Raw genomic sequence first — 25,479 nt, 5'->3', positions numbered from 1 at the left:
ATTGAACATGCAAAGACTGAACTCATTAATTTAATGTGGACTTGGTTTTCTTTCCTCCAACCTTTCTCGTGGCGCGATGCTACTTTGTGTGTCCATAAAGGTGCTCCTGTATTTCTTTCTGATTATATTATGATGCTTTAACTGGATGCTTTTGTGATGATAATCCTTCTATTATTCTATTAGAGAATCAGACTAATAGTGCGGGTATGACTCCCTTCCCCCCTACTATGATTCCCCCTTTCCCTTACTCTCATTTTCCCTTACAAATAACTCCCTTCAAGTCAGACTTTTGTTAATATTATCACTCATATATATTTGATATGTATACTCCTAGTTTTTCTGTTAAAATTAGCACTTTGCTTATTCCACTTATGTTCATTGTAAAGCCTTTGGCTGAATTACTGTTTGCTGTAAACCGAGGTGATGTGCATTACGTGCCGCGGTATATAAAAAACTATAAATAATAATAATAATAATAATGATAATCCTTCTATATTTTCTTACTTTTACTCCTGTATTATTATCTGATTATTTTATTGTCCTCTACTCTTCACGTCTTTCTTATTTTGTTGCCTGCTTTAAGCTGACTATAATTTATTATCATGGTATTAATTTGTTAACGGCTGTGATAGTATGAAAATGTAATTAAATCAATAATAATGATGATAATAACCGTGGCAATACTTGGGACTGACCAGAGCACACAAAGAAAGAGGAGAGTCTTGCTATAGATTATCTACTCATGATTCTTTTGCATTAATTAATTTCTAATACACATTTTTTTCACATTTTCTGTCCCTGATGGCTTGGTGGATGTGTGCCTTGCTTCACGCTGAATAGCTCTGCCATTCCTGCAGTCTGTATGCTGGACTGGATAAGGTGACTGAGAGCAGAAATATGGTAGAGAATGTGAGCCTGGGTTTATTCATCACAAAAGCCAGACTTAGGGTATCAGTTTATTAGTTTATTTCCAAGAAGGCAGGGACTACAGGAAGGGACACTGTAAGGGACAGTAAGGACTACAGTCCTGTTTCCTCACAGTGAAATCAAATCACTTAAAAAAAAAAAAAATCATTCCCACCCAGCCATAAGCTGCAGGGCCGGAGTGCAAGTGCGTATGGGGTCAGATTGGCTGGTGAAGTCCTGAGACAGATCACTTTTCAGAAGCAGTAGGAAATACCTGGGTTACCGCATTATCACCTATAACACGAGGCATTATTATGCAGTATCTGAGCCAATTTGCAAATATCTTACTTTCTAATACTATATTAAAATCTCAGGAAAGCAAAGTTACTGACTTTACTTTCATATAATGGTTCTATTTTTCTGATATGCAGGATCTTGGCAATATTTTGCGACAAGCGGAATTTCAAGCAGCCTTCTTCTGTTTCTATATATTAACAGGATGCCGAGCGTGCTGCATGATTTCTAGCGAGATTGGTACAGAGTACAAGACAATTGCAAAGGTTACACAGGCAAGAGTTTTCAGGTTCCCCTTTCTCCTCATGTCCATCTTCAGGTTGAAGCCTGGCAGGTTTTTACTTTGTCTGTTCTGAAACTGAGAAAAAGGCAATCTTAGAATAAATGAAACACAGTGAGGCAGAAGAAACAGAAACAGCGCAGAGCAATCTCCGATTAACACAGACCTACAACAGGTTTCAGGGTATGAGATGAAACCTTTCCTATCAAGAGAGGCCTTTGTTGCCCAGCCCACGCTGAACACAGAGGGTCCGAGGAGCTCTAACAGCTGACATCCATGCCACTTTACATGCACTGTTCCTGTACCACTGCCCACGTTTTAAGCGCTGAGTGGGCTGCAACTCTCTCATGGTTTGGATTGCACAGGGGCGGATGGGAGTCTGGCAGAACCTGCACGCCCCCCCCCCCCCCCCCCCCCGTGCAATTCAAACCGCGAGCCAGCTGCAGCACACACCCAGCTAAATTTGTTTGGCAGTCACCAGCTCATATACATATACAGTTGGTGGTCTTGAAGTCTTATGTTGGTCCAAAAAAAAGAAAAAAGGTGTGGCAAGGTACAAAGAATTCACCAATCCATTGCAGATTTGCTCTCTAATGCCATGTTTTAAAAAGAGGAGGGTTACACGCTTATTTCTTACTCAGACATCAACCCCATTTTTTAAGCCAATTTGCACATTTATTCTGTGTCTGAAAATCAGGGGAAACTTATGTGCTTGAAACTACATGCTAAAGGCTGCAGTTCTGTGCAAATCTGAAAATTTAGGCCAAAAATGTGAGCAGAATAATTTATTTGCCTTTTGTGAAATAATACAGTGACACATGAAGAACTTTTTAATAGAACTGGAAAATAAGTGATATGTTGCAGTCTGCATGTAAATGTTAACTTTTGAAATTTTTCTATGACCTCTCTGGAAAGCTGCTTTCTTGTGCTTACGGAAGTAGGCATATAATGAAATTCTGCACATATTTTTAGATTGCTCAAAATCCCTGTTATGTGCACACAACAGACTTATAACTATAGAGTTATGCAGCCACATTCCTTAGGGTGAAAATATTCCCCCACCGAAGCAGCTTTATTTGATTAATTGTATTATGTATTTTATGTTATTAATTTTGGATTTTATTGGTTATTTTATGTTCTTATTATGCATTTGCTTTGTTGTTTATTGTGTGCATCTTTTTTGCATTTAATATTTAAACTGCATTGATCTTTTTAGTATTTGTGGTCAATCAAGAAACAAACTAAACTATTTAGCCATTCAATTTGTGAACATTATCGGGGGTGGGGGGTTAGGGGGTAGAATAAGGCCAGGGGCACCAACTTAGCCCACTAGCAATATTTTTATTTTTCAGTGCTGGCTGGCTAATGGGCCTATGTAATAAGCCGCACTGACCATACCATGGGGCCGATGCAGTAAAGTATGCTCAGCCTAGCGCACAGGTCAGTGCGCGGTTGGATGCATGTTTTGAACGTACTCTACTAACACCCGATTCAATAAGGGATTAGCGCAGCCAAAATGCGCGTCCAAACTCACGCGTAGCTAATAGCACTCGTCACATGTAAATGCCATATAGATAAGGCTATTAGCTATTACTCCCGATGCACACTTGTTAAACGAGGCAGACTTAACACCGGCCCCTGGAGCTGGCATTATGTCAAACCGTCAGTCGATCGCTCTGGAGAAATTGAGAAAATATTGTCCTATGTGGTTCCTTCTTCTCGGTACCATTGCTATGCTCGATTCTACTATGGTGTAAGAGTAAAGCTGGGTAGGGTGTCATTGATTTGAGATGCACATTCGCTGGGCTTGAATGATAAAGTTTAGAGTTTTCTGAGCCAGAAGGGAGAACAAAACCAATCATGTCAGGGGCCCTTCAGGGAAGAAATGTGGAGCATTTTCACATAAAGCTGGGCAATGACCCAGGACTCCAGACCCTCCAAAGAGGCTTGAACGGACGCGCACCCGATGCATTGAGCGCCAGGGACGCACACTTGTTCCCTAGCGCATCCCTGTTAACGCAGCCACTAATTGCATATTGCGTCAGGCGCCCAGGGGCTATGGATATGCGTGTGTTGCAAAAACTGGCGCCCGGTTTGGATGCACGGTTTTTCGCATGTGATATTGCATTGGCCCCAGGGAGTGATTAGGGACTCAGCTGCTGACTGGTCAGCCCAGTTATCTGAGCTACGGAGCCAGTTAAAGCTTCCTATTAATTTTAACCCTGAGCCTGCTCTGTGATCTCGAGGGCAGCATCACCCTCCTTGCTAGCAGCAGCGGCCTGGATTCCTACATCATCCAACAGCAGAAGAGATGCAAGTGGCATGAGATGAAAAGATTTTTTTAATAAGAATTTGTGAATCCTATTCATTCCTTTGTATTCTGTGGCCGGCCCTCTGTGCAATGCCAGCCCTCCTCCACCGAATCCATGCACTGCCCATTAAACTACTCCCTGTCTCTTCTAATCCTAACCCCGATTTTGTCATCTAGTCCTTTTACTCTTTAACCTGACCCCTCAATTCAGACAAAATACATTTTGTGCGCCCTCAGCTGGAATCTCCCACCCCCCATCCCCTTGTATGCACCAAACTGCAACGCTATGTGGCCCATCTCCCTGCCAATCTCGACCCTCGACCCCCCCCCCACTCGCTAGACCTCCTGTTCAGCGAGTGTTGCCCTGACAACCGTTGTTAGAGCAACGCAGGATGCCGAGGGGGAGGAGCTAGGCCTGCCTTTCCCTTCATTTGTAGCAACCAAGAAGAATAGATCGGTACAACAGGGATTCTTTATTCGTGGATGTGGTACAGTTACAATTACATTTTTTTAATTGCAACTGTACATAAGAAAATGCCATACTGGGTCAGACCAAGGGTCCATGAAGCCCAGCATCCTGTTTCCAACAGAGGCCAATCCAGACTATAAGAACCTGGCAAGTACCCAAAAACTAAGTATATCCCATGTTACTGTACCACATCTACGAATAAAGAATCCCTGTTGTACCGATCTATTCTTCTTGGTTGTTACTTTGCTGCATTGGATCGGCTTCGGTATTGTTCCTTGGGACTTCCCCTTCATTTGGGAACGCACATTGACAGGTACGGCACGGGTCTGGAGAATGGGGGCTTGGCATCGGCAGGGAGACGGGTGACTTATTGTTGGAATTTGGTGCATACAGGGGATTGGGAAGTAGGGATTCCAGCTGCAGGATTTACAGTTGGTTTTTTTTTAACATTTGAAGGGGATGGGGTGAGCTTGAAGGGAATTGGGGGGTGGGAGGGAGCCAAAATATATCTTGTCTGAAGTGGCTCGGGAGGTGGGGAGTAGGGTTCCCTCAGGGAGAGTGGCGCTTTATTTTGTGTGAAGGGGAATCGCACGGTGAGGGGTCTCTTAGGTGGTGGTGCCACAGTTATTTTTCTAAAGGAGATTGGGATGTGGGGGGAGAGGTGGTCGTGGGTGACAGCCATTGTGATGTATGGCTTTTAATCAGCTAGCCCAGATTTTCAGTGCTAGCTGGCTAACTTTGGAGGGGTTGGGGTGGATACTGAATAAGCCGGTGATTGGCTAAAGTTACCCAGATAGCTTTGCTGCTGGCCACCTTACTGAACTTAACCAAGCCAAGTAAGTCCCTGCCCATCATTCCTTCTGCATGCACCTGTAACTGCACCCTGTGCCACCCCTAACCTCATCCCGCCCCCTTCCCTTCTGCAAGCACATTTCCTTCATCCCCTCTGCAGGTACCCAGATGTTTATGTAACAGAAGCCATTACCAAACACAGGCTCCACACATTTTTTCCTGCAGCACTTCTGATCACCCGGGCAGCCATAATCACTGGAGCACACCAAGTCTGCTTCTTCAGAGGAACACGAAGAAGTCTTTGGACATTCACCAGATTTCTCTGAAACGCAAAAAAAGAAAAAAAAGTGTTTAGCAGGAGCTGGAGGACATTATTTGCAAAGCTGAGCCTTAAGTCCCACAGATGGTGCCAGTAATAGTGATGCAGCGAAAACTATTTTGAAGAATCTAATATATATATATATATATATAGAACAAACAGCTGTAAGAGCAATTCCAAGGCCAGCTACTTTGTAAAAAATGTTTATTCTCCTCTACATCTCTGCTCACTCCATTATTTTACATAGCTACAGAGGTTAGGCATCCAGATGTGAGCTAGGCACATTTGCACAACCTGCCTGCTCTCTTGCAGCCTACGCCATGCACCCAGACAGCTCTAGGAGGACTGTGACCAAAACAGATGCATAGATCACGGCAGCAATTTTCAGCCTGTCTGCATTAGGACAGAGACCACCCCGCAGCTTTTCACCAGTTCTCAAAGCAACAGATGCAGACTTTCATTTTGGAACATGCCCTGCATACAAAATACATAAAGTCGCTTCCACCTGCTTTCTCTGTGGGTAGAAATTTGCTGGAAGAGGTGCACGTAAAGGTTTGAAAATGCTATGGGCCAAATTTTAAAACTTAGGCGCGGGCGTAGATTTGTGCGTGCAACCCGGCGCGCACAAATCTACGCCCGATTTTATAACATGTGCACGCAGCTGCGCGCATGTTATAAAATCCGAGGTCGGCACGCGCAAGGGAGTGCACGCCGAGCCCTAGGGAAGCCCCGATGGCTTGCCTCGGAGAGAACTTTCCTTCCGCCACCTTCCCCTCCCTTCCCCTCCCTTTCCCTACCTAACCCACCCCCCAGCCCTGCCTAAACCCCCCCCATACCTTTGTTGTCAAAGTTACGCCTGCCCGAGGCAGGCGTAACTTGTGTCCTCCGGCCAGCTGCTGTGCCGGAGGACTCGGGACCACCCCCGGACTGCCGCCCCAGCCCTGCCCTGGCCCGCCGCCATGCCCACGGCCTCACCCCCGGACCACTCCTTTTTTGAAGCCCCGGGACATATGCGCGTCCCGGGGCTTGTGCGCGCCGCCGAGCCTATGCAAAATAGGCTCGGCGTGCGCAGGGGTAGGTTTTCGGGGGTTACGCGTGATCCCCTCCAGGAATGTCTCCTCTCAGTGCAGCTATGGGTCTCAGCATTGTGGGATGATGCGCACACTTGTAGCTGCTTTGAGAAAGAGAGCAATTTTTAGATGGACAGTTTTACCCCCGTAAATCTTTTTGACAATTGCACACCAAGCTTCCGAGTCCATCAAGTGCCATCACTTCCAGTCTTGCCTCCTGCTGTTCCTCTCAGTTTTTCATTGCTTTCATTCTTTGTGCTTACTATCAAGGTTGCTGTGCTCAGATGTTTCTTTTAAGTAACATTAGTCACAAAGAAATGCTGGCGGAAAAGGAGCAAATGGTCCATCCAGTCTGCCCAATAAGCTTCTTCTGGTAGTATCTGCCGTGCTGTTCAGGTTACCCCATTCTTCTCTGAAGGGTAGTATCTGCTGCTTCGTACAGTTATCCCCAAGCCGTATGATAACCCATAAAAATTTCTGCTAGCAACATTTTTCTGGGTGAGGAGTCTTCTTGAAAATTCAGACAGTGCTGCTTGACGTGCTTTGCTTATGGACTTGGCTGTAGAAGTAGTCGTGTGATTTTTCCCCTTATGTCTGCGCATCAGTACCCCAGCCCATAAAAAAAGTCAGGGCTAGTGTTGGCTGTCTCTGAATCCAATTCCTCTTTCCCGTCACACACCCCCCTCCATCGCTGAAGCACAGAGCGATATTACAGTTGTGTCAAAAGCATCAAGGCTTATTGGTTAAGAGTAGTAACAGCCACACTAGCAAGTTACCCCCATGCTTATCGGTTCCCCAGACTGTAAAAGTCAGGGCCCCTTGTTGGTTGCTGTCTGGACCCAATTCCCCTTTTCCTTTTCATGTAGACTGGAAAGCACAGATGTGGATAATAATTAATCCCGGAGGCAGGCACAGGGGAGTCAAGACACCGGTGTTGGATTTCTGCACCCTTCAGGACCGATGCAATATAGTGCGCACTGTATAACCTGCAGTTGGATGCAGGTTGTATAGGCGCTAACTAATCGCCTTATGCATTTTAGCGATCAGTAATTAATGCCTGCCCGGAGCAGGTGTTAGTTGCTGACCGCTCCTAAAACTAGTACAGAAAAGCAGAAAAAAAACTGCTTTTCTGTACTGCCTCCTACTTAATATCGTTGGGATATTAAGTAGGAGGAATAACTCTTTAAAAAAATTAAAAAAAAAAGGTAAAAAAAAAAAAAGCAGGGCAGTCCGGTGCAGGAAGTGGACGCTCAGTTCACAAGCGTCTGGTTCCTGATCCCCTGGTACATCCATGGGTTAGGAAAACAGATGCTGATAAATTCAACGTCCATTTTGCAAACCTGACTGCCGGCACTGTAAGGAGTGAAGAAATTGAAGTGTCAGGCACTTAATATTAATTTATTCATTCCTTCACTTATTGCCCATTGATCCTTTTCACTGACATTTGTCAGTGAAAGGACCAATCCCCTTTCAGGACAGCCTTCTGAAAGGGGATTGGTCTTTTCACTTACATAAGAACATGTCATACTGGGTCAGACCAAGGGTCCATCAAGCCCAGCATCCTGTTTCCAACAGTGGCCAATCCAGTCCATAAGAACCAGGCAAGTACCCAAAAACTAAATCTATTCCATGTTACCGTTGCTAGTAATAGCAGTGGCTATTTTCTAAGTCAACTTAATTAATAGCAGGTAATGAACTTCTCTTCCTAGAACTTATCCAATCTTTTTTTAAACACAGCTATACTAACTGCACTAACCACATCCCCTGGCAACAAATTCCAGAGTCCAACCGTGCGCTGAGTAAAAAAGAACTTTCTCCGATTAGTTTTAAATGTGCCACATGCTAACTTCATGGAGTGCCCCCTAGTCTTTTTATTATCCAAAAGAGTAAATAACCGTTTCACATCTACCCTTTCTAGACCTCTCATAATTTTAAACACCTCTATCATATCCCCCCCTCAGCCGTCTCTTCTCCAAGCTGAAATGTCCCAACCTCTTTAGTCTTTCCTCATAGGGGAGCTGTTCCATTCCCCTTATCATTTTCGTAGCCCTTCTCTGTATCTTCTCCATCACAATTATATCTTTTTTGAGATGCGGCGACCAGAATTGTACACAGTATTCAAGCTGCGGTCTCACCATGGAGCGATACAGAGGCATTATGACATTTCCGTTTTATTCACCATTCCCTTTCTAATAATTCCCAACATTCTGTTTGCTTTTTTGACTTCCACAGTACACTGAACCAACGATTTCAATGTGTTATCCACTATGACACCTAGATCTCTTTCTTGGGTTGTAGCACCTAATATGGAACCTAACATTGTGTAATTATAGCATGGGTTATTTTTCCCTATATGCATCACTTTGCACTGATCCACATTAAATTTCATCTGCCATTTTGATGCCCAATTTTCCAGTCTCACAAGGTCTTCCTGCAATTTATCACAATCTGCTTGTGTTTTAACTACTCTGAACAATTTTGTATCATCAGTGAATGGACCAATTGGCAATAAGTGAAGGAGTGAATAAATTAATATTACATGCCTGACACTTTAATATTTATTTATACACTCCAGGGCTGGTGGTCAGGTTGGGAGAATGGATGCTGATGAATTTATCAGCATCCATTTTTCTAACCTGTGCATGTGCGCTGATTAGGAAAACAGAGGCTGATAAATTCAACGTCCGTTTTCTTAACTGGCGGACAGCCACTGACAGCAGACCTTTCTCAGGCGCACGCTGTCAAGGAGGCGCTAGGGGCACGCAATCGCCCCTAGCGCCTCCTCGACCGCGCGAGCCCTAATTTAAATATTGGATGGCGCCCCCAGGAGAGGTGCCTGGGGGCGCATTAGGAAAGCGGGTGCTAAACACTCAGCACAACATTTTTGCATTGGCCCCTTGGTGCTTTATTGGGCCACTGATTTAAATGCTTTGTGACAGCAGGATTATTTGTGTTTTTCCAAAACTTCGTTGGATATTGAAAGACTCATTTTTACATTACATTTTTTTGGAAAAATGTAAAAGAAGGACTTTGAGGATGATTAGATAGTGTGGGTGCGCAGTAAATATATATCACACAGTTACACACATTTATGAGACCAATGTAGGTCTCTCTGGAGGGCTGGCATGTGGTTTTATTTGGTTTCATTCAGTCAGTTGGATTCCCATCTCCTTTGCTTTAAGTACAGATATCCTTATACAGCACTGGGAACTGCACACGGCCAGCCCTCACAGATGTGCTGGCACTTGCCTCCAGTCATAATGTAATCAATGGAGAGCCTATGGCTTCCTTTTCACTGTGTCAGTGCCTGCAATTAATCAGTGGAATGGACAACCACAGAATGGAAAGTGTATTGTGGTGCCATCAAGCATTGTTCCGGCTGTTACTTCATTGGCTAAAATCAGCGGTCCCCAAATCTGGTCCCGAGTCCCGCAATCACATCTTGTTTTCAGGATTTCCATAATGAATATGCATGATACATTTGCATATCATGAAGGAAAAGCATGCAGATATATTTCATGGATATTCATTGTGGAAATGTTGAAAGCCATATTAGAATCCAAAATCACAAAAGGTATCGCTTATACTCATTCACACTATGCTCTTCACCAACCAGAAAAAATTATTGTGTAAGCCGGAACCGCATTAGCAAGCCTCAGACGACGTGCTTAGTAATGGGCTAAGCCGTCCGGTCTTCTCTATCATTTGCGGTCCGGCCAGGATGTTTATTGTCTATGCCCGCTCAATTATAAATTCCTAGCAGTGAGAGTTAAATTGGCTCGACAGCGGCTGTATTTCGCAACTCAAGGTGCTTCATCAGGAGCCAATGTATCATGAAGTCTATAAAGAAAAGGAAAGGCATATCAACTATGTGTTCTATTTTATGAGATTTCCTTAGAAAAGTACTTAGCTTTTCGATTGGTGTCGCAACCTTTCTTCCCGGGGGGGGAGGGGGTTACCACTTTTGAGAATGAGTATAAGCGATACCTTTTGTGATTTTGGATTGTGGATATATAGGTTCGTTAAGAAGCTCTTTGTTTGTGAGAAAGCCATATTAGTTCAGGGCCCTCAGATTGGATTTGGAGATCCCTGGGCTAAAGCATTAATATACAAATGAAGGCTTTTGAGAGGGAGATGCATAGACCCTGTTTGGCTGTGCTACAACTGTACGAGAATATGAATGTCTGGGACCTAACTAACCATTAAGAACGCAGGAAGTCTCGGAGACTGTTATCCTGCACAGGCAATACTTGACTACATTATACTGGTACCTGGCAGTGGTGCGACACACTCCATTCCACAGTCTTTGGAACAGCACTTCTCATCTCCTGGACAGCCGCTGTCGCTACTGCACTGAGGACAAGTTGGGACGAAACAGTACATTTCATTTCGAGGGCAGAATCCTGGTTTCACTAAAACAACAATAAGTCAAGTATAAACAAGTGTGCTGGGAAAGAAACTGGTCCAGTTAGTAGACAGAGACAGCATTAAGCCTGGTTCATGAGGGAAGAGTGGTCCACTACTACTTCTACTATGTATCTTTTCTAAAGCGCTACTAGACATATGCAGCATTGTCCAGATGCACATAAAAGACAGTCCCTTCTCCATGGAGCTTACAATCCAGGGAGTATTCCATAAATGACATCACGCTCTGACGGGGGGGTTACCACTTTTGTGAGGAGGGGAGTATGGTGATTTGTGACGAAGTGTGAAAAGAGGGTGGGGGTTGATTTCATGCCAAAATAGTGTGACGTCCTTTATGGACGGCCCCTAGTCACAATAAACATACATGACAAACGAGTCTATGGGAAGAGTATGTATGTATTTATTTAACATTTTTCTATACCGGCATTCAAGATAAAAATCACATCATGCTGGTTTACATTTAACAGGGGGGGTGTAAAAATGAAAATAAACTAAAAAAAACAAAAACAAAAACTGTAACGAGGGAAGAGAAACTCTGAAGTTACAATAAAACAAGGATGTTCAAAACTGGGTGAAGAAGGAAAGACTAAAGGAATTTAACAGAAAGAGCAATTATTTACAATGTTCTAAGCATGTCTGACTGTGGTTGTCATTGGATTTACTCCCTACGGCCAGATTCAGTTGAGGTCTGGAAAGGCTTGCTTAAACAACCACATCTTAAGCTTTTTTCTGAATGTTAGAAGGCATGATTCTTGATGAAGATCAGGTGGAATGTTCCATAGGGATGGTCCTGCTGTAGAGAAAGCCCGGTCTCTAAATGTTATATGTTGAGAGGTTCTGGTATGGGGAACATGTAGTGATTCTCTGTAAGCTTCTCTAATGGGTCTGGAGGAGGTATGTTTTCTGAAAGGGATTTGTAGGTTGAGTGGAGTGTGGTGATGGATGGCTTTGTAGATAGTGGTAATGGACTTATGAATGATTCTGTAGTGAATTGGCAGCCAGTGTAGGTCTTTGAGGATGGGAGAAATGTGGTCTCTTCTCCTCGTGTTTGTCAGTATTCTGGCTGCCGCGTTTTGGACCACCTGAAGAGGTTTGGTGTGTGATGAGGGGAGAGACCTAATAAGATAGAGTTACAGTAGTCTATCTTAGAGAAGATTATGGCTTGCAGAACCGTTCTGTAATCTTGAAAGTGAAGGAGTGGTTTTATTCTTTTCAGGACATGTAGTTTATAAAAACAGTCCTTAGTTGTTTGGTTGATAAATGATTTTAGATTTAGACAATTATTGATAATAACTCCTAAGTCTCTATCTTGGGTGATATGAAGGTTAGCTGGTGGATTCGTAGTGATATTGCTATTTTCCGGAGACATGAGGAGGAGTTCGCTCTTAGAAGAATTTAGTATTAAGTTTAAGCTGGTGAGGAGGCCGTTGATTTCTTGAAGGCAGTTTTCCCAAAATTCAAGTGTTTTAGTGATGGATTCTTTAAGGGGGATCACGATCTGGACATCGTCGGCGTATAAGAAGTGTTTTAGGTTCAGTTTAGTTAACAGCTTGCATAGTGGAAGAAGGTTAATGTTGAAGAACGTGGGGGATAGGGAAGAACCTTGGGGAACTCATAGGGAGGAGTGTTGACGGTGTGATTCTTTATTGTGAATTTTAACCTTGTAGCCTCTGTTATCAAGGAATGTTTTGAACCAGGCCAATGCAGTTCCTGTTATTCTGATGTTTGTCAGCTGGTTTAGGAGGATGGTGTGGTTAACAGTGTCAAATGCTGCTGAGAGGTCCAGGAGAATCAGTAGGAATGAGTGACCTTTATCGAGGCCCATGATGAGGTGGTCTGTCAGGGATATGAGTAGGGATTCTGTGCTTAAAGCTTTTTGTAATCCATATTGGGTAGGGAACAGAATTTTGTGGCCTTCGATGTAATCGGATAGTTGTGTATTGACTAATTTTTTCACGACCTTGGCTATAAAAGGCAGGTTGGAGATCGGGCGGAAGGTATTGGGATCTTTGGGATCCAGATTTGGTTTCTTTAGGAGTGGTTTGATGGAGGCCAGTTTAAGATCGTCTGGATAGATTCTCTGGGATAAAGAACAGTTAATGATGTCAGCCAGCGATTTGGAGATGATGTCGGGGATTAGAAGGAGCAGTTTAGTAGGGATTCGGTTGAAGGGGTGTGAGGAAGGTTTCATTTTCTTCAAAACTGCTTGGATCTCAGGCTGTGATGGGTTCAAAAGATTTGAGAGATATGTCTTTGTTAGTGTGGTGATATGCACTAGAAGACGAGGTGGTGTTGGAGGGAAATTTATTGTAGAGAACTGCTTAGCCTCAAAAAGACAAGTTTTTAGAATGGATTTGAATACAACCAGAGAGGGTGCATGATGCACTGATTTAGGCATACAGTGCAGTGAGAGAGAAAGCACTTACAGGCCAATACAGTATGGTGCGCTCAGCCGAGTGCACCATTAGCCCCTGTTTGGCCGCGCGTTTTCCACATGCTATTTTTACCCCTTATACAGTAAGGGGTAATAACGCGTGGAAAACGCACGGCCAACCCCCCTGAAACTAATAGCGCCCGCAACATGCAAATTCATGTTGATGAGCCTATTAGTCCCGCGCGATATAGAAAGCAAAATATGCAGCCAAGCCGCAGATTTTACTCTCTGAAATTAACGCCTATCCCAGGAGTTAATTTCGGCCGGCACCGGGAAAGTGTACAGAAAAGCAGAAAAAACTGCTTTTCTGTACACCCTCTGACTTAATATCATAGCGATATTAAGTAGGAGGCCCCAAAAATAAAAAAAAATTAAAAATCTTAAAAAAAAACCTGTCCGCGGCTCGCGGGTTGGAAAACGGACGCTTAATTTTGCCGGCGTCCGTTTTCCGAACCCGTGGCTTGCAGCGGGTTTGACAACCGACGCCGGTAAAATTAAGCGTCGGCTGTCAAACCCGCTTCTGCCAATAAGGAGGCGCTAGGGACGCGCTAGTGTCCCTAGCGCCTCCTTATTAGCGCAGGCCCTCATTTGCATAGTGAATGGTGCATCCAGGAGAGTGGCCTGGGCGCGCGTTGGGAGAGCGGGAGCTCGCCTCGGAGCGCCGGCTCTCCTGCGTGGTTTACTGAAATGGCCTGAAAGTCGGGAGTTGACCGTGAAGGAGAACGGCACAGATAAGAGCAACCTGACAGATGAATGGAGTTCTTGAGGAAGGGTGTTGGGAGAGAGAAGAGAAGTAATGAGGAGCTGCAGAGTGAATACTTTTAAAGGCGAATAAGAGAAGCTTGAACTGCATGTGGAAGTGGCTGAGGAGAGAGATTTACACGGTCATAGAGATGTTGAAGAAAGCTAAGTCATGCAGCTGAACTTTGAATATACTGCAGTGGAGACTGGCGAAGAGCAAATTGCTGTAGTCTAAGAGGGAGGTGACAATAGAGTGGGTGAGCATTTTGGTAGCTCAGAAAAGAAGGGATGTCTGGATATAACTAGTTAGGTTTTATTCAGCCTTGTGCAGCCAGATAACTTGCCACTAAACCAATTACATTCAAAAGATAACCAGTTAAGTGGTAGCCACGATGACCAAACAAATAATAATTCTGGGCCACTAGGCTTGATCCCCCAGCCCCCACCCAAGTTACAAATAATTGGGGTTGTAGAGCCAGCACCCCCTGGTGCCAAATCCCCCCCCCCAATTAAAAAATAAATGAAGCAGTGGGGGGCCAATGCCCCTCCTCCCACTTCCTTCCCTGTTTTGTCTAAAAAAACCCAGATGATTTACTCCTACCTGCTCTGAGCCACCCAAAGAGCCATTATCCCTTACCCTGGACCCCTGCACAGGAGCCGCCCACCCCCCTGGATTAGTCAAACCCCAGCCAGGAACAGGAAGTCTCTTGCACACTTGGTGCTCCCAGCGGCGACGCTGGACGTGCCGGATCATGCTGTGCTGTCGGAGGAACGCTAGAAGTGACCACCTCTGCTGGCCGCGGTTTCACTCATGTTGGGGGTGGGGTGGGGAGATCCAGGGTAAAAGATAAAGACGAGGTGGTGAGTGAGTGGGGAGCAGGGAAGGGGTAGACCATCTGTTTTTTGGACAAAATGGGGAAGAAGGAGGGGAGGGGGTCCAGCCTGGGGGCACTAGCCCCCACTGCTTCACTTTTTAAACAATTGGATAGGGGGTTGGGCGCTACGGCCCCAATTATTTGTAACTATTTTCGGGGGGGGGGGGGAGAGGGGGCTGCAGGATTGGACCTAAAGACCCAGGATTTTTTTGTGCCACGTCTGCCGCCGATTCACCGGAGATCTTTTGAATATATCCGGTTAAGAGGCGGTTTCTGGCCACAGGCGGCAGGATAACTTCAGAACGTTTCTGAGACAGTGCTAAGGTTACCCTGGCTAACTTAACCGGACACAGTTTGGAAATCGGCTTAAGTTAGCCACATGGCTTTGCACTGCCCCAGAACACCCTCACAATGCCCCTGTTTTGTCCAGCTAAATTTATTTAGCTTAATATAATGACTCGTCTGGCTAAGATTAGCTGGATTAAGTGGCTCAATATTCTAAAAGTTGTTATTTAGCTGCATAACTGCTGAGTTATCCGGCAAAACGCCTTTGAATATCGAGCCCAGTAAGATTATGCCCTGCGGTAGATATGACTTACCTGAGGATGTCGGCATGCATTTACGGCCACAGCCGTGAGCACAGCATTTTTCCTTCTCTGAACAGTTATTGCATTGTACAAGGCAGGGGGTGACTACACCAGGAGGGACATCAGGAGGACAGAATCCAGCTGTCACTGCAACAGGAATATCACAGAGAATAAAATACACACAGAGATTTCTATTTATGCCTTATCGGCACAAAATGAGGAACGTGCTTTCATTTGAAACTTAACAGGACACTTCAGGACAATGTTTCCTGTTTCGTTTTGTTTTTGAAAACATAATGAAAGAAAAATGAACACAATTGTTCCTTTCATTTCGTTTACCAAGCAGCCATCAGCTGCAGGCCCCCCCCCCCGCAAAAAATAAAACAGTGCCAGCACTGCAAAAAATGAAGAATGAATTTAAAGCCCGCACCCTCCCTCCCTCCCCCACCCATAACCCTCAGACCCATTTTACTTCATTTGTGGGTCTTAGGAAGTCCACACGGGGCAGGTCATTATTTAAAATGGCACCAACTGGCCCTGAAATTGGCGCCATTTTGTCATATGGCGATACCTCTGCAGAGCTGGTGCCATTTTGAATCAGGATCCAGCAGGGCAGGAGCGCCTGGAGAATGTGCCTGCCTCATTTGGTTTTCTTAAGACCCACGGGGGTGGGGAAAATGGGAATGGAGTGGGGGGAGGAGCCAGTCTTGGGCTTTTTTTTTTTTTTTCTCCAGCAGAGGAGGGGACCCTGGGTCTCGTCCTTTCGTATTTTTTCATTAATTGTTGGTTTACTTTGTTTGAGATACATAAAATTACACTAAATAAGCCAGAAACAAAACACAAACAAAATGAAAATGTGAATAAACATGTGTTTAGGTACTGTATAGTGCCGTACCTCCAGTAGGTGCTATGCAACTGCGACCGCACTTAGAGGTGCAGCACTTCAGGCTGGTGGCACATTCGCTATCGGCCGTGCACACATCACCGCAGTCCTCTGAAGATATTTCTGTGTCGCATGGACAATTGCCAGGTCTGTCTGGAGCAGACGAAAAAACAGATGGTGCAGTCAGAAATGCTGCATTTCCAACAAAAACATCTTAGCTATTCTAGGCTTATAGCTCCCATCCCAGCTGCTTGTGAAATTATGAGAGCAGGCACCTGCGCATTTTTAGAATGAGTGTATCGCAAGGAAAAGACAAAGACTCCTGCTACCAGAGAAATGGAAGCAGGAGAAGGTGTGAGCGACGGGTTACAGTACTGACTGGGAACTGTGGTGGAAGAAGGGATGCAAGGGTCCCCCCAGTGTGGCTGTTCTCAATGAAAGTGACCCAGTGCAGTACATGTGCAGTGCTGGTGACCCGGTGCAATGTGCTTGTAGTGACTGGGGCACAGTCCTAGTTCCAGTCCCAGATTTTACTTTTTTTTTTTTCTCTGTTGGACATCAGTAGGGTGCTGCTGGCACAGTGCACATCCATAACCAAGAGAAGACCCTTAGGGCCAGATGAACTGAAGAGGATCAGAGGAGATTCTGCTTCCTTAGTGTGGGGAGAAGTTCTGGAGGGCTGGAGATGGGCGGATGGGGGGTTCCTCGCCACAAAGATGGAAGTAAGGACAAAAGCGGGGAACTAAAGGCCGTAGGGAATAAATTAATGGGATTGCTGTTAAAGCAGAGGATGGTGCAGTTATCTGGAAGCCAAAGGATGAATATGATCAGTTTCCTTGAATGGGTGGCTGGAGAGTAGGATCGGGGAGAGCATTAGATGTGGTGTACTTGGATTTCAGTAATGCCTTTGACATGGTTCTGTATCGGTGGCTTATAAATAAATTGAGCACCCTTGGTATGAGTGCTAAAGTGATTGAGTTAGAAACTGGTTGAGAGGGAGGTGACAAAGTGTGGTGGTAAACAGAGTTCACTCTAAGGACAGGGGCATTACTAGTGGTGTGCCGCAGGGATCAGCCCTTGAACTGGTTCTTTTCAGCATTCTCCTAGGCAATATTGTGGAAGGACAATTGGGAAAGGTTTGTCTTTTTGCTGATCATACCAAAATATGTACCAGAGTAGACAACCAGTAAGGTGTGGAAAACATGAGGAGGGATCTAGCGAAGCCCCTTGGGCTGAAAAAACCTAAAGGAGCCATACAGTATTAGGGGATGAAATATTTCTATGCAAGAGACGAGCAGGATCCGGGGGTGATCTTTGTTGCATTTGGTGGTCCGAGAGTCAGGTTTGCCAACTCCATCTTGGTCCAAGAGTCCACGCCAAAGGAATCTTATTTGATGATTTTAAGGTGGCCAAATAAGCAGATAAAGTGACGGTAAAACCAGAAAGATGCTTGGGTGCATAGGGAGATGAATGGTGAGCATAAAATAAGAGGTGCTATTGCCCCTTTATAAGTCCCTGGTGAGACCTCATTTGGAATATTGTGTATAATTCTGGAGACCGCACCTTCAAAAGGATATAAACAGGATGGAGTCGGACCAGGGGGTGGCTACTGAAGTGGTCCGTGGTCTTCACTGTAAAGCATATGGGAACAGACTTAAAGACCTAAACATGTATATCCTAGTGGAAAGGTGGGATAGGGGAGATATGATACAGATATTTATATACCTCCCAGGTATCAATGCACAGGAGGTGGATCTCTCAACAGAAAGGAAGTTCTGGAACGAGGGCTCATGGGATGAGGGTGAAATCTAAGATAGTATTTCTTTTCAAAAAGAATGGAATAGCCTTCCAGTGGAGATGGTGGAGACAAGGACAGTATCTGAATTCAAGAAAGCATAGGACAAGCACAGGGGATTCTGAGGGAATGATAGGAGTTGTGGAGCTGAGCAGTTTGTGTGGATGGTCTTTGTCTGCGGTCATGTTTCCACAGTATGCAATTCCTGCACTTGTTACTCAAGCAGCACAAGAATAAGTTTTTGTGATTGCATTTTTCTCTTCTGATTAGGACTGCCTATCACTTTAAGAACTGTTTTGTTTGTACTTTTCCCCATTATTTTTTTTTTTTATTTTTTTTATTTATTGAGAGTTACAGGCAGGTACAGTAGATATTTCCCCAGAGGGCTTAAAATCTAAGGGCCTGACTTACAAAGCTTTTTTTTCTATAGATACAAAGAGGCCATATCAGTAAAACATGTGCTGAAACGGGCACTAGCATCGAGCACCTGTTTTCTTAATGTGCATGAGAGGGTAATGGTGGTGATGTGTGTGTATGAGAGGGTAGTGGTGGTGGTGTGTGTGTATGAGAGGGTGGTGGTGGGGTGTTGTGTGTGTATGAGAGGGTGATGGTGGTGATGTATGTGTATGAGAGGGTGGTGGTGGGGTGGTGTCTGTGTGTATGAGAAGAGGGTGGTGGGGTGGTGTCTGTGTATATGAGAAGATGGTGGTGGGTGGGTGTGTATGTATATATGAGAGGGTGTGTGTGTTTGTGTATATATGTGTATGTGTATGAGAGGGTGTATGTGTGTATATGTGTATATATGAGAGGGTTTTGGTGTGTGTATGTGTGTGTCTATGAGGGAGAGTGCCTGCACACATGTGTGTGTGAGTACCTGTATATATGTGTGTGTGAGAGAGGTTAAAGTTTGTGCACCAACCTCCAATCTACGACAATCTCAGGAGTACTGGAAATCTTAAGTTCCCAGATATGGAGAATGAGAGATTTTTTTTTATCCTTGTTAGTTTTAATTATTGGATGTGATGTATCTGCTGTTTTGAAATATTTTATTAGTGCTTGGTAATATTTTAAACATTTTTATTAGAGATGTGAATCGTGTGATCGATCGTCTTAACGATCGATTTTGGCTGGGGAGGGAATCTGATCGTCGCGGTTTTGTTTTTTTAAAAATCGTTTAAATCGTAAATCGGGGGAGGGCGGGAAAACCGGCACACTAAAACAACCCTAAAACCCACCCGACCCTTTAAAATAAATCCCCCACCCTCCCGAACCCCCCCAAAATGTTTTAAATTACCTGGGGTCCAGTGGGGGGGTCCCGGTGTGATCTTTCACTCTCGGGCCACGGCTGCGTCAATAGAAATGGCGCCGGCGCTACCTCTGCCCTGTCATATGACAGGGCAAAGGTAGCGCCGGCGCCATTTTGGTTCCTGTCCCCCGACGTCACGAGCGCAGGAGATCGCTCCCGGACCCCTGCTGGACCCCCAGGGACTTTTGGCCAGCTTGGAGGGGCCTCCTGACCCCCCTCCCCCTCCCCCGATTTACGATTTTTGACGATAAATCGGGGGAATTCCTATTTTATCGTGCCTCTAACGATTTTTGACGATTTAAAATTTATCGGACGATTTTTTAAATCGTCAAAAAACGATTCACATCCCTAATTTTTATACGTGTTTTTAATTGGCTGAATGTATCAGCAGATTTTACATTCTTTTTATTGGTATGTTTAATATTTTATATTTCTTGATTGTGTTTGCATTGCTTATAGAGTTTGGCTTCTTGTGATTTCCAGTTCAGTTTTTGTCCTCAGGTTTCAATTTATATTTTATGATCTCTTTATTCTGTATTTGGTGAGAGTCTATCTGTGTTCTGTTTGTGTGACTGGGGCTTTAGGTATTCTGCTAGCATGTAGTTTATTCCTAACTTTCTGTTGGCCAAGTCCACACCCAGTGCTCTTTACCATAGGCCTAATACCATATGGGATCCCGTAAACTGTCTTGATTATTATGAGAAAGGTAGTTTATTAAGTCTATTGCACTTTATTGCATCGGCCTCAAAATGGGACAGTGCCTTAGTAAATCAGGCCTTAGGTTTGTAGCAGAGGCAATGGAGAGTTAAGTGATGTGCCCAAGGTCACAAGGAGTATCAGTGGGATTTAAACCTTGGCTTCCATGGTTTTCAGCTCGCCCACCAGCGCGAGCTCCTCCTCTTTTACCTAGTGTTGTACTGCGTTACTTGATTTCTATTACAATAAAATACTATTTTGCTCTGAAACTATGATCCCCTTGGACAGCTCTGATGTCCTCCATGGAAGAATCCTGATCCGGAAGTGCATCCAGGTTTTCCTCAACCTTGGCAGCATTTGAAGGTAGACCCTTGCCTATTTCGGGGAACGCCTGAAAAAAAGAGGGTTTACATGTACAGCAGGCAGGTGGTGCCAGTGTACCCACAGTGATTGTCCCTCAATCCAACAGCGACTAGTGAAATGTTTGTATTTAACTGGATCTGTTGGCAAAATGGATACTGTTCTTTTAACTATTTTGGGGCCTGATTTATCATAGCTTTTACTATGGACAGGGTGGGGAAAAAACACCTGATAGAGGCTCATGGTGTAGAGAGAGGGTGGACTGTGGGGATCCCAGGGCTGGAGATAGAGCAATGCCAGAATCTTCAAGCCTAGTTATCATTTGGCCATTCATTTTGTTTCCAAGGGAGTGAAAGTATTCATTTTCAATTCCTGCACATTTATCTATATTGCTGAGTCCAAAAGGTTTGATTTAGGTGCCTTGGGTAAGAGGGTTAACCCTTCAGTTAAAAACCAAAATCCCCAGTGCCACGAGAGGGCAAAAATTACAACATACCAGGAGCCTGCACCCCAGGGCTGTCCTTGGGGACTGAGGGGGAGAAGAGGGGTGATTTCCCGGGGGAGCCTGCGCCACCGCGCTAGCCCCATCCCCCAACACCGTAACCTCCCGACAGCCAGCGTTCCGGGGCCTCGCTGCCCTTGATTCATTCTGGGTCCCCTGCCTTCAAGACGTCTTGGCCTCTCCAGGTCTCACATGGGAACTCTTTTCTGTTTCCATTCCCAGTGAGGGTGGGCATTAAACACAAATCATCTATTTGAATTGCCGAATCAAGGGCCGGAAGTAATGAGGCACATTCAGCAATGTGCGCACTTTTACTTGCAGCAAACCTTCCTCCTGACTTACCAAGCAGTTCTGCACACAAAAACTGTCCACCTGGCTTAGTGCCTCACATGAAAATCCCAAGTCAATAGCTTTTGCCTTCCGGTGCTTAACTCGTGTTCACGTTACGCTGGAAATTGTACTCCTAGTCAGCCCTGGAGTAAAGCTTCTGGCACTAGTGTTAGTATTGGGGGCCAATTGGGAGATCGTGGTGCTGGTGACCTTCACTCCTGGATTTATGCACAGAAAAGGTGATTTGTATGCAATAATATTCCCTCACTCTCTCTCTCTCCTGTAAGATATTTTTAAATGCGTCTGTTTTTATCATCTCTTAGCGCCTGCAGCTGCCACAGCAGGAAGAGGCCAGGCACTTCTGCTCGTTGTTCCTCTGTGTCTAGTTACATTTCTTGCCAGATTTTGCAAAATGTTGTTTGATCTTTATGCTCTTTTATGTACACTGGTGAGAAGAAAATTAGCGATGTAGGCACAGTGGATTTTTGCCAAGAGGCTCTTCTCCTGGGTCATTCTTTTTCGCTTGCTGCTTTTCTCCACACCCCTGCCTACCTCTCTGCTCCCTCTTCTGCGGCTGCTCCTAACTGCACCCCAGCTCTGCCCTTCCTCCCCCCCCCTGGTGCTGGAAGCAGCTACTGCCCCAGCAAACCTCTTGCAAGGCCGCTCGGTGCCTAAACTAAGCAGCAGAGGTCAAGGGAATCCGAGCCTCGCGTAAGCTCTGTCTCCCCCGGGGCTCAGCTCTTCCCAAAGACATGCGCGCCTATGAAACGAGGCCGCGCACCCATTTTAATTGGGGTATGTGTGCTTTTTTTTTTTTTAAACTCCCGATGCATTAGCCTACTATTTGCGTACTGCATCGAGAGGTTATTTTTAGTGTGTGGTTTAAAAAAAAACCCCACAAACGGCTGAAATTCAGCGCACAGTTTTCCCGTGCATCTGATGACAACAGCCCCCAACTTTATAAAGTTGCAGATCATGGCAACGTGGCCACTGTCTTTGTGCTGCTCTGCTTCTGAAGCTTTCTGCTGTCAGGCACAGCCTCTTACTCGTAGCGTGAGAAGTCTCAAAAGAATGCCTCCCTGTGCAGGTGGTGGAGACAAGGACAGCATTATAAGTCAAGAAAACATGAGACAAGCACAGAAAAATCATTGAGGGAAAGGAAGGGACTGTACAACTGAGCAGGAGATGTGGCTGGGCCGTCATGTTCTCTGTTTCTATTAATGGAGTTACACTGCTCATTTGTAAATGACAAATACCTTCTGCAGGAGTTTTGCACATCTTATGAGCTCCATTATCACAGCATTTCTTGTTTGTTGGGCAGTCATCATCTGTGCTACAGAAATCATCACAGCTTGGGAAATTGCCATTTGGGTCTTTAACTCGTGGCCCTGGGCATTTTCCAGGTTTATCTAGAATACCGAAAGGAAAGAGCAAAGAGCATTATATATAATAGCATTAACATGCAACCAGCTATTAAAATCTGTTACCATGCAAAATAAATTTGCCAAAAAATTCAAACCATTTCTTTCCCTATCTAAACCCATAATAGCTGCCCCTTTGCAGGTTGCAGGAGATGAACTCCGGGGCTGCAGGCTGCTTTGGTGTGAGGCGGCTCCCTGTACTCACCTCCTCCTGGTGGGGTTGCTGCTGTCTGACCACGCATAGACTGCAGCTGGCCCCAGAGGGTGAGCAGGACCAGGAGCAGGAAGATGTGTCCTGTTGCCTTCATGGTGCCGTCAGGAGCTGTGCCTGAACCTCCAGAGCTGGGATTTAAATCCCTACCTCTTTGGGATTGGAAGAGCAAAGGGCAGGAGGGGCTGTGCCCTTCTCCTTCTTAGCCTTTCACAATCTGCTAGTTTGACACATCTGCCCTGTGTGAGACAGAACAATGAAATGTTTATTATCACCGTTGTTGTTGTGAAATACCCTTCCATGACATAACTCAAATTTTCAAAGTAGGTTCTAGGTATGGAGTAAGTGATTTAGGAACACAACTTGAAACATATGAAGATTTTCTTGACAAAAGTAAAACCATCTGAGCACTATTTCACAAGCACACATTTCTTCCACAAAATATCCTCTTCTGTTGGCATTTTCCACCTTGGATGAGTAGAAAGAAATAATAGTTCTCGTGATATTTCTTAGAAAAAAAATTGGCTCAGATCCCCCTCATTTCTGATCCCCTCTGGCTTCACAGGGCAGGACACTATAAGTGGCGTTGAAGTGGTCACATCAGCAGCATCATCATCATTACCACCATGTGTGAGGGACTGAGGGATAAGGTGCTTTGCTAGAGCCTCTTCAGCAGCATTTACATACCTTGCTTTGCAATTCAACGTCTGCCCCCTATCAAGGTTGGTAGAATGACCCATGGGCTCTCTCTTTCAGGTCAGCTTTTCCCTCTCTGAGTGTCGTCCCCTGAATCTTGCTTGGGGGACACAGTACGTTCTCCAGCTCTGATTTCTGATTACCTGCCAGTTGAGCCACGCTCTCAGTCAGAGTCAATGAGTTCAGGCCTGGCCTGTGCCTACTGTTGTTCCCCCTCACCATGGAAGATGCTGCTGGAAGAGTCAGGGACCAGTGGGCGTACCAACCAAAGGTGATGTAATTAAAAAAAAAAAGCATTCCCTATACCATCACAGCAGCAAACAATAAAGAAACAAAAACTGACCATCATCAAAGCATCACATTTTCATCCACAATAGCCAAAAGAGCACATCAAGATTTTAATGAACTTTAATGCCATCTAACATTATAAAGTTGTTGTAATGTTTTAAAAGCCTGTCTAAATAGGCTTTTAAATCTTCTTAAAAGTTTTACAGGGACCTAATTCCACAAGATTGGCCCAGTTTAATTGTCAGATGACTAAAACTAATACACAGCAGGGTGTTGTTGCTTAATACTTTATGAATCATCAATAAGATCTTAAACTGCACCCTCCACTCTACTGGTTACCAGTGTAACGAATGTGGAATTGTTGACCAATGGTGAGGCTTCTGTTTTCCATTGCTGTAGTGCATACAGGATTGGACTTGTTGCCGTTTCCGGTTCAGTTTTTGTCTGCACATTTCTATGTATACTTTTTGGTCTCTTTATTCTGTATTTGGTGAGGGTTGGACACTTGGACAGTGTTCTGCATGTGTGACCAATGTGAAGTATTCTGCTAGTTTCTGTGTAGTAGCCTGGCTCCTTCTGTTTTCCTAATGTGAGATGTATTGATGTTTTAGGGCCTGGTATGATTTTTGCAGTGGTGCCATTTCATAGGTAGGGTTATTATTGTTTTAGTGTTGGCAGTTAGTGCTGTTTTGGTATGGGAAGTTTAATATATTGCAATTGTATTTCAATTTATTCATGGCTTTCTGAGTGCCAAGCCCATACATAACACCAGGGCTTAATTTGTAGATAAAAAGGAAGTAGAACTGTAGAGCTTGGGAGTGGGGAGTGGGGAGGTAAGAGAGGGTGATCAAGACCAGGCATGACATGTGCGACGGGGTGGGGCTAGGACTGATTGTGAACTGTCACTCCCAAACACACACGCACACATGCACGCATTATTCCAAACATGAATTTGAACATACTCTTCCCCCTTCTTCCCCTAGTGGCCTCTGTCATACTCAGCACTCGCCAGTGCTCAACCTCTGGCTGTTCTTCACCCATTACAACTAATTTACACCATCAGGAATTCTCCATTTCCTCAGGTCCTGAAAATGTGGCAGAACCCCATTCTAGATTGTTCTTTCAGATATTAAGCTCTGGGTAACAGATACAAAAAAAAAAAAAAGATTGAATTAGCACAGGTTTGAAACTCGTGAGCGGTAGCATAGTAGACAGGGTTGAAGCCTTGATGATTGACATTACTGCTCACGAGTTTCAAACTTATGCTAATTCAACCTCTCTTTCAGGCCAATGCAATAAAGTGCGCTCAGCAGAGTGCACTGGTTAACCCATGGTTGGATGCACGTATGCTATAAGGGGATTAGCGTCCAAAAAGCGCATCCAACCCCCCCAGAAAGCTAATAGTGCTCATCACAGGTAAGTTCATGTTGATGAGGCTATTAGCTATTCTCTCCCAATGCAAACAGAAAATGTGCGCCCAATGCTCAT

At 44.8% G+C, this 25,479-nt stretch overlaps 1 protein-coding gene across 2 annotated transcripts in view; it reads right to left on the bottom strand.

Moving 5' to 3' along the window:
* Positions 1–949: 949 nt before the first annotated feature.
* LOC115098183 (whey acidic protein-like) overlaps positions 950–25,479 on the bottom strand; it is a 29,227-nt gene continuing 4,697 nt past the window's right edge. The window contains exons 1-7 of one of the 2 annotated variants that reach the window (XM_029614579.1): positions 23,002–23,222; positions 22,632–22,784; positions 16,399–16,539; positions 15,516–15,650; positions 10,713–10,853; positions 5,246–5,374; positions 950–1,558 (exon numbers count right to left, since the gene is read on the bottom strand). In XM_029614579.1, coding sequence (XP_029470439.1) covers positions 1,539–1,558; positions 5,246–5,374; positions 10,713–10,853; positions 15,516–15,650; positions 16,399–16,539; positions 22,632–22,784; positions 23,002–23,104 — 822 coding nt within the window. In that variant the 5' untranslated portion in view covers positions 23,105–23,222 and the 3' untranslated portion in view covers positions 950–1,538. Of the gene's footprint in view, positions 1,559–5,245; positions 5,375–10,712; positions 10,854–15,515; positions 15,651–16,398; positions 16,540–22,631; positions 22,785–23,001; positions 23,223–25,479 lie in introns of those variants that run through there. The other variant, XM_029614580.1, reaches the window with a different exon arrangement.

Source organism: Rhinatrema bivittatum, chromosome 8 (genome assembly GCF_901001135.1).
Source record: "Rhinatrema bivittatum chromosome 8, aRhiBiv1.1, whole genome shotgun sequence".
Lineage (NCBI taxonomy): Eukaryota > Metazoa > Chordata > Amphibia > Gymnophiona > Rhinatrematidae > Rhinatrema > Rhinatrema bivittatum.
The sequence above is the reverse complement of the archived record's forward strand: the minus strand, read 5'-3'. Positions and strand labels throughout refer to the sequence as shown.